The sequence below is a fragment of the Phoenix dactylifera genome, chromosome 17 (genome assembly GCF_051530095.1).
Source record: "Phoenix dactylifera cultivar Ajwa chromosome 17, Ajwa_hap1_PhDact_Kaust_v1.1, whole genome shotgun sequence".
NCBI classification, from domain to species: Eukaryota; Viridiplantae; Streptophyta; class Magnoliopsida; order Arecales; family Arecaceae; genus Phoenix; species Phoenix dactylifera.
The window spans coordinates 11,666,510-11,676,462 of NC_143206.1; the positions used below are offsets into that span (position 1 = coordinate 11,666,510).

Sequence of the window (9,953 nt, forward strand, 5' to 3'; positions counted from 1 at the left end):
ATGAGAATGGACCATACCTCCGCCACTTGGGCACCTCTATGGAAACTATAAATAGCCCCATCAGGTAATGCCTAAGGAACTTTTGGACCAACTAAGATCCATCCAAACTTGAGTGTCGAAGGATCCTCACCAGAATCACCGGTGAGGCTTTGTGCAGGTACACCGTCGCGTGCTTAGAACTTTTTTTCTTTTCTTTTTTCCTTCCCTCCAGGATTCTGCCAGTGTCATTTAGGGTGTATAACAATTGCTTAACTAACAACAAGCCTCCCACACAAACCTAAAGAAACAGAGTTACAACCCTAGGTGGATTAAATTTTCTGCAGCCTCTGTAGCCGGGGTACTTGGCAGGATTGGCTTTTCCCATGTCTATCCAAAAGCACCAATACAAGGGAACAGCCACAAGTTACACATATAACCAGACGGTATCAGGTTGCAGCTAGCATTAGTCATGAAGGCATTCAACAAACACTCACCACAAAAACCAGATTGTATAGAACTAATGGAATGTTTCACTTTGCAGAGCATCTGAGATCAAGAGCGTACACCTCGGCCTCTACGCTCTAGTGGTGAAAGTGCTGCATGTCAAATTAACCTCCATACACCTGCTAACCTGTTTAGTTGTACTACCATCCCCCCAAGCACTTCTTAGATTTGTCCACAGCCAATACCAGATATTACGCTCAAAAACATCTAACAGAATAAAGTTCATGTTGCACTCAAGTTTGATGGAATACTTGCACGCCATTGGTCATAGCAGCTGTCAAACAGATAACAGCAACATTTTGTATTCAAAGCATTTAAATATGTTCCACAACAAAGTTAACATTTACATGAGTAGTAGATAAGAACTAGGCATTCGATCTTCCAAAAGGGAAATGCTGATATCCAGTGTCACTCATTACCTTTCGTTCTGGTCGGCGATCAGGAATGCTCGACATGCCACTGCTTAAAAGGCGATACACATTGATCATTGACAGATTTCCTACAGATTAGCAAACCAAGATTCCTAAACATTGAGCCAACAGAAAACAATCTGTTGCTCAATACGCTGCCGCCCATTTATAGAGTCTGACTTGTGCTGATGACAAAAGTTGAATTCCAACGTTTCAAGTGACATCATAGACTGCCAAGGATTCTAAGACAACAAAAATAAGCAGCACAAACAAGCCAACATACTCGAGAATAGGTTCTACCATGACAAACCAACTGCAATTGTTTCAGTTGTAATAAGAACAGCCAGGAAACTCTTCAAAGCAGGCACGCCTGCCACAGAGTAAAGCCATTATTTCTAGTTGCAAGGACCTAACAAAGCACTAATAAACCTCCAAGATCTCAGCATCAGGCAGCTGAGATATCTTCAATTTTCCATATCATATTGTCATGCCAGTCAATGAAATGCTCCATCCCGATCACTGTGAAACTGTTCTTTGCTCCTGAAAACAAAAATAAAATCACTTATTAGCAAAATGAAGATCAACGAGAAGTGTGAATCCCAAAACATAAGAAAATGATAAGTAAATGCAAATGTTTTGAAGTTAGTAGCAATAGAAAGAAGGCACAAACCCATCAATTTTTTTCTGAAGATGTGCAGCCCCCGAGGAGCATGTCCGGTCACAGGAAGGGCCAGCACAGGCTCCTCCTGGACCGGATCCAGTTCAAGGTTGGCTGATTGCTATTCAGAATCTTCATAGTATTCTCCATCAGACAGCTCATCAAAAGCCCTTATATCTAGCTGATAGCGAAGGATCCCACCAATGCCACCAAAACCCCTGCAAAACTGAGAGCCCTCTTGAGATTTGTTGGTAACGAACTCGAGGGAGCACCCAAAACGCTTGTACTCATTAGCAAACCACTCCAAGAGAGGCATCTTCTCTTGCACTTCCAGCTCTGCAGATGTTGCAGGATCTCGAAAGTTGTCCTGATCTGCTTCTTGATCCTTGTTCAAATGCTTGATAATGATTTCACCACTAGTACTGTGCTTTAGCACATATCTGTTGATATCCAAATTTTCCCACACAATCAGGATCTCAACAGCACCCATTTCAAGAGCTTTCAGTGTATCATCCACACCAAATATATATTTTCCAGTGTCCTGGCTTATTTCCTCAAAATACTTTCCTATCAACTTCTTTTCCTGTATGAACTTGACATTTGATAGAATCTCTGCTGACAATTCAATGGCCTGATTGAAGCCATTCTCACCTCCATATGAGACATCAACCACATTGAGAATCTTAGCTTGTAGGCGAGGATCAAACATGTCGGACTGACTCAACTCTGTTTTGAAATCAGCAGAACCCGCCAAAATCAATCCAGCAACATTTGGCTGACTTGTGGAAGCATTGATAAAGAATTGTGTAGCAAGTTCAGCTGTCTTGCGGACATAGTTATGGCGCTTCTCCATACGGAGGCGAGCAAATCGCAATGCTGACTGCCCTCCTCTTCCGTGCTTCTTTGGAAGATCCACAGTGAACTTGTGAAGCACTTCACGAGTATTGCCACTTAAAGTGCCAAAAAGAGCTCCATTTCCATCCATTATGATGAAACCAAACTTGTCATCAGATTCCAGAAGCTCACTCAACGCCTCAGTATGAAACTTGTTATCACAGAGATACAGTGATGCATTAATGGGCTTGAACGGCTCAAAATCTATGGTGACCTTCTTTTCTTTGCCATCTTCGGTAACAATGGTTCCTGTGTATAGAACTAGTCCATTGGGAGGAACCTTGTTGTAAAGCTTCAACCGCTGCTGCGCAGAAGTAATGGCAGCCAATACAGACTGCCGGTTGACTCTGCTCTTAATGTTAGAGGCAGTTCCATATTCATCACCCAACATTTTAGCAACTCGAGCAATTTGATCACGAGGTGGCATGATCAAAGATATCATGCTAGTGCCATTACCTCTTGCAGCTTCTAATGCCTTGATTAATTTCTTAACCTTCCATATCTCAATGTTCTTATCAGTTTCATGACCATCAGCCATTTTAAGAAAGCTCACAGCACAAAGGACAGAGATCTACCTGCATAAACATATTATCCGCAAACATATATGTTAAGAAACCACATTATAAACAGAATAATAAATTATAGCGCATGCAACTTAGAGAAGCATATATTTCTGAGAACAACAGCAGACCCAAAAGATTATATGCCTAGGCCACATGATGTTCACATTTTGAAAATGTTGGAAAGCACATGATACATGGCACGAAATATGTGATAACATGATGAAGACAAAATTGGAACAGTGATACACCCACACCCAATAGTGACAGCATGTGTCATGATATTGATAATTTGATTTAACATACCACTGCTTCAGAGAACATAATAAAGATAGCAAGCGCGGCTGATTCGGGTTCCTATGCAAAAAGAAGATGCTCAGCAACTCTGGTTCTACATTTGTTCGAATAAAATGTTTAGCTAATTCCATGCGTCTGTGGAGAGGAAAGATCTCCAGAGATTCCTATCTCATTCCATTCCAGTGGCTCGACCAGTAACCAATGGCGAAAACTCAAAAATCCATGGTTTCCCGGTAGAACCCAGGCCAAATCCATTTTTGGATCACTTCTTTCGGGGTTAATCCGACCCTCTTTCCCATGCATTTCTTAGGGCTTTCGGGTATGCCACGTCGCATTCCAGCTTTCTTTCAGCGAGCGAAACCCTCGCCGCACAGCTCTTTAGTCTCTTTTCTTCCTACCCCACCTTTAGTTTAGCCCAAAAGGTAACCCTTTTATGAGGTCCCCTCTCCCTTAAGGTCGAGTTGGTCACAGGAAAAACAAGAAAAGAAAGTATTCGTTTCGTTCGGCTTGGATCTTTGCCCATTTATTAATAAGACCAAGACGACATTATACATGGGGCCGAGATCTTTCTAACCTAGTTGCGTGACCATTGACAAATAGATTGGTCTCAATCAAAATGAGATATATTCCAGCTTCATATGACCTGTTTGTAATTCTGATAAACTAGGAGGCTTTTGCAAAGGAACTTGATTAAAAAATAATCATATCCAAAGGGACTGGCATTAGATAGTATATTATAACTCATACACCGACACCCCCTTTCCCTCTTTAACAAAGCACATCAAATTAAACTCGACGCTTATTCTCTAGTGTCAGCAAGTGTAGATCGATATGAATGGTGAGTGAAAACAGCTTTAAGCCAAACATAATCCTCCAGAAATATCAAATAACATCAGATATATCAGAATTCATGGACTACTGAGTCATTAAACAGGTAAAATGAACCTCGGCTATTCTTGAGTAATTACTTCTCAGTCAATTCCGCATAAAAAATTCCTGCCTTTGAATAGGTGTCAGGTCATATAGCAGAGAATCGTTCTGAAATATTCTTTGCTCAATCACAGCATAGTTAAGTGGGAAATTAATTACTTGAAAAGTTTTCTTTGGACAATCGTATTTAGTTATACAAGTATGGAGAGGATAAAAATATATAGCACATCAAATGAAAGATGCAGCAGAAATGAACTCCAAAAGTGTACCAATCAATGTGACAGTTAATGTTACTGATAAAATCTTTTTGTAAGTACCGAAGCTACATGTATTTCGTGATAATGATGTCGTGGATGCATAACAGGCACCCAGGCTATTTTTGATTGCCAGGAAAATGAAATAAAAAGAAAAGTACATTATTGCAAGAAAAGAAAAAAAAATCAATTGGATAACTTTGCACGTTTGAGATACGAGAATTAGGAAGAAACTTATGAAGAAAGTGGCTAAGATATGGTTAAAGTTTTTCTTGATCGCCTTCTCTTTTCATTATTTCTTTCCAAAACACTGCATTTAGGAGAACAAGATTTTAAGACTCTTAGGGAGAAAAAATGCCCTTTATTTTAACTACGTTTTTCTCTTCCTAAAATGCCCTTTTTTTAACTACGTTTTTCTCTTCCTGACTTTTCTTTTGTTGTCAAACAACGGAAAAGAAGATTCCCCCATTTTCTCAGCAACCAACCCAGAACCTAAGAGATAATGATTTGGTAAATTTAGGACTAAAATAAGTAAATAACTAACAAACTATAAAAAGATTAGATGTTGCATCAATAGAACAAAGTGATCATTACCTATTGGCATGTTTAGTCTTGAAGGTTGTGCATGGGGAGGGAAAAGTTGTTGGTCAATATGGCCAAAAATATAAACAAAAGGAGCTAGGGCATTCCTAAAGTCGAGATACAGCAATAGGCTTGTTGGCCATGAATACTCCATAGAAAATTCATACATGCCGAACTAAAATTGTGAAAGAAATTCGCTTGCATTTTCTCCATTAGGTCCTTCCCAAAAAATTCTACTGCCGATCTGTGTTGTGCAGCTATCTTGTCCTTCAGCCCCAATATCCTTAAGCACACCTCAAACTTCTTTGTGAACCATAAAAACCACTGCTTTGAGTTGACCTTCTTTTAGAAACAACAAGATGATGGAAAACTAGAATATATTGCAAACAACCTTTTACTTTAGTGAAATTAAGTTAAGCAAAGTAATTTAGAATCATATGTGTTAGGGACCAGATTTTATGTCAACCCAAAATTAATCTTGATCTAAAAGAGATCTTCAAGATACAAGAAAATATTTTAAATTAAAAGAAGAATACAGAACAGCAAAACTCAGTTTAATGTTTCAAAGCAAATAATTGAAGTATGGCTGACAATTTTTGGAGCAAAACACGAGAGAGTAATAATCCTTTTATTGAATCAGTTTCTAGAATTCGAGCATATGGAGAGGCAAGCCCTATATTATATTTCACATTCTACTAGTCAGAATATCAACTTCTAATCGGTTAGTAATTGTTTGTGAGATAATAAAACAAACAAGAGAGAACAAGACAATCCACATGGCTAGTATTCTTAATCTTCAAATTCTTTTCCAGGATGACCACATTCCTAACAGAAATAAAATCCATGAGCCTAACTATGCTAATAAAAAATTAACTCAGTAAGGAACTTCTCCAGCCAATAGCTCTCAGCTGAACCTCACCCGTGCATTTCATTTACCCATATTGACAATTAAGTACTTACAAGAAACCCTTGATATCTTTAAGAAAAGAAGTTCGAAGAAAAGATCAAATCAAAGCCCAATTTCAAGATGGCCTAACCAGGAAACTGCATGCTTGCTGGCATGATCGGATGAAGGCACAATGAGCTTTAGAGATCTTCAGGATTCAAATCTGTTCAAAGCTTCCGACCATTTATATATTCCCTCTTTTCAAGATTTTCTAACCTTGTTCAATTTTTCTTAGTGGATCATGGATGTGAATTGAGTCTTCCTTCTAATATCGCCAAAAGGCTAATAATGTTGGACCCACCAGATATTCAGAAAAGCAGGAAAATAACTTGAATTTTCTTGTCCCAGATGCAGAGCTGAATTTTCTTAAAAAATACCAACAAATGGCTCCAACTGGCTTATAACTGGCCCCTTGGAGCCACTAAGTCATAAGGAAAAACCTGCTTTCCAGCAACTATAATCTTAAGTACCCAACTATAGAGCAAATCACAGTAGCATGTAAGCCATCAAAAAAAAAAACAAGATCAATAAATTTCACATGATTCTAATCATGACAACGACCTTCCAGCAAAAAAGCTGTAGCATTCTCATCAACTCGACAGGAAAATTCCAATATGCAATCTCACCAACCAAACACAATCTTTCACAGCAGCACACCCCCCCCCCCCCCCCCCCCCCGGGTTTCTGACCTCAACCATGTGGCCACTATACTTACTGATTATACATTTGGGGAATAAACATCAAAACAACCATTAAAAAAGATTGAAAACATATTATCATCAGAGCCACATGCAAATAAACTTGTTGACTTTCTGAGATTTATGAACAAAATCAAAGCAAAAAAAAAAAATCAGACAAACCATAGCACAAAATAAATGCTGATTTCTAAAGAAGTTTAGCAATCCTAGCAGTTAAGAATCAAATCTAAGTTCTTCTCTTTCTCTCTCTCTCTCTCTCTATCTCTCTCTCTTTGGGGGCGGACGGGGCGGGGGGTTGGGAGAGAGCGGGGAATAACTCCGATACATGCTCATAGATCAAAGGAAAAAATCAGATCAAAATGAAACATATTGAAATGTGAACTTAATTAGTTCTACAAAAATAAAAAGAATGCGAACAAAATTCTTTTAGGCAACCATTGTTTCTCACACATTGGCTGATTAAAACAATCATACTGAATTAATAGGATCAAACTTCACTAGATGACATTAAATTTATATGACATGGCCACAACAAAGGGCTGGTCAAACCCTATAAACCATGTTCGCTATTGTCTAACAAAGGTATGCCAATGGCTTCGATCAGGCTGATCATATTTAGCTGGAAAACCGGTTTCCTCACAGACATAATTTGAAGCACGAAACTAGGGTTGAAAACAGATTGGATATTAGTATTTATCCATATCTGCATTTGTTTGGCTTTGGCGAATGTGGATGTTAGTTGGATACAAAAATTCATGAGTACAGATATTGAAAGTACGATATTGAAAGTAGACTGGATGTTTGGTTTTAGATGGAAATGGATACAAATCGAATATTGAAAATACGATTTCAAATACAGATATTTATCAGATAGTCAAACTTTATGACCAAAAAATCAAAGATATTACTAAGTGGAAGATAACTCAAGTTACTAACATATTAATATGTCACTTAATTTCCTTAAAAGTTCATGGGTGCTATATAAGATTAAATAGGATTACAGATAGAATTGGATATTCGGATGTGGATCAAATAATTGTCGATCCGTATCCTTATCGATTTTCCTTTGATATGGATATAGATATGGATACAACTATTAGTTGAATGCCCAAATTTTTATCCATATCCCAATATATTTGGACACCAAGATGGATCAGATACTGTCTAGTCCACTTTCACCCCTGCATGTAACTTTGCAGAAAAATACAAAAAACATGCAATCCTTTTAAAGAGAACAACATGTACACTAATAAATCTCATACAACTTGAATTTTTTCCCTCGAGTTCACAATCAATAACCATGTCCACAAAATCTTGTGAGACTATATCACATTTAAGCAGATTGAGATCATATAAGGACATCGCCACAGAGGGACTGACCTACCACAAAGAGACTGACCTACCGGTTCCCTTTCCCTTAGGGTTCTATAAACCAATCCCACGCAAACCAACAAAATCAAAAGGAAAACAGCACAAAATAGACAGAAATTCCAAACAAAAATCAAAAACCCTGTAGTATAAGAGTCACATCTACGATTTCCATTGCAAAGAAAAGAAAGTAAAAGCAATCAAGAATTATGATACATACTCATGGATCTAAACCAAAATCAGGAGCAATCTAAAGAGAAATCCAGATCAAAGAAACAACAGATTGAGATCAGAACAAAGAGAAACAGATTAAAACAAAACAAACAAAATTCATCCATCAGCTGATAGCCAAAAAAAATCAAACGAATACTACCACCAATTAGAGGAATTTGAAAAAGAAAAAAAAAAAACGGAGAAAAGAGAGCGAAAGGGATGACCTAAGAGGGCTGCAGCGATCCCCCGTCTCGGCTCAATATTCCGCCGGAACCCACGAAGCGAGATATTTATAGCGGGCAGAGGTGCGACGCGTCCTCGCAGGCGTTACCGTGGCCCTCACAGCCGTTTGATTTTCGATCCTACGGTTGAAGTTTTTATCCTTATTAAAATCTAAGAATGTTAAAATAATATTACTTTTTATCAAACAATTAGTGCCGTAGTCCCGTACTAGGTTTGGATTTCGGGATTTGGCGTAGCCGCGTATGCCATTAATATTATTTTAGAAACCAATGCTTCGGTGCCCAGCTATTTTACCAACCGAGTTCACTGCCACGTGTCACCATGCACGAAACGGACCCCGACGACCGAACCAGCCGTGGCATGAATTTCTTCTTCTTCTTTTTTTTTTTTAATGGATTGGGTTGGTGAAACGGTTGGGCCTCATAGGAATATTCATATTTTAGTATATCGCTGGTTGTCATCTCGTTAAGGGACTCTTTGGTTCGGCTCGGGTCGGCTCGGCTCGGATCGGTTAGAGCTGAGTAGAGAAAAGTATGCTCATGCTCGGCTAAGAAAGATCGGCTTGGGCTCGAGCTAAGCGGTGATGGGATAGCGAGTATGAGGCGAATCGGAATAGCGAATTAGGGTGGAGTCCGGATATCTCGGCCGACCAAGATATCCTACGTATCCGCGACGTATTGATGAGGACGGGTGTGGTTTAAATTATAATATTTTTTAAAAATATAATTTTTATTTTCACTAGAAAATTAGTGAATTTGAAACACTTTAAATTATTTTTTAATAATTAGTCTCTTTTTTTTCCATATATTTCTTTGCAACCAAATTATCCTAGCTGTTTTTAATTTTCCTCTTTTAACCTCCTTCAATCGAACAATAATGAATTAGGCATGCAGAAGAAAAACCAAGATGGTGAGAAGTCATGGGAAAACATAGTCTTAATTTTATTATTTTTTCTATTATTTCAAAATTAATCAGAAATTAACCTACAAATAATTTTAATCTAAAATCTCTGATCTTGTAAAGGTTGGCAATACTTACCTTGTTTAAATTGATTCAACTTTAAATAAAATAATCAAGTTTGGATTTGAATTTTTGATTTGTTTAATAAATATGTCGAATTCGGATTATCAAATTTTTGATTTATTCTATATCCAATGCAATCCGTATCCGATTTGACCGGACCAGATTGCCACTTTAGATCTTGTCATGCTTTGCATGATCATAGAATGTTCCATGGGTTGTGGCGCTTTGATACGACATTCAAGCATACACACGAAATGCATATAAACATGGATCCTATAGTCAACTAAAATCATAAATAATATGAAGATGAGTGCACATATCTTATGTCAATGATAGCCATAATGCTCCTCCACAGGTAAGCAAATTGAAGAATAACCTACTCGAGATCACCGAG

The 9,953-nt window shown here is 38.1% G+C and overlaps 1 protein-coding gene across 2 annotated transcripts; it reads right to left on the bottom strand.

Annotated features, from left to right (window-relative positions):
- Nucleotides 1–744: 744 nt before the first annotated feature.
- On the bottom strand, nt 745–8,640 carry LOC103711702 (eukaryotic peptide chain release factor subunit 1-3). Of its 2 annotated transcripts, XM_088713259.2 has the most exons (4): nt 8,518–8,551; nt 6,106–6,454; nt 1,564–3,020; nt 745–1,433 (listed from the first exon to the last, which is right to left on the bottom strand). In XM_088713259.2, exon 3 carries the CDS (start codon nt 2,981–2,983, stop codon nt 1,673–1,675), a length of 1,311 nt encoding a protein of 436 aa, XP_088569385.1. In that variant the 5' UTR covers nt 2,984–3,020; nt 6,106–6,454; nt 8,518–8,551; the 3' UTR covers nt 745–1,433; nt 1,564–1,672. The 2 variants fall into 2 exon arrangements, with proteins under 2 accessions (XP_088569385.1, XP_038988721.1); XM_039132793.3 differs by lacking the exon at nt 6,106–6,454 and having other exon boundaries at nt 8,518–8,640.
- Between the last annotated feature and the right edge of the window lie 1,313 nt (nt 8,641–9,953).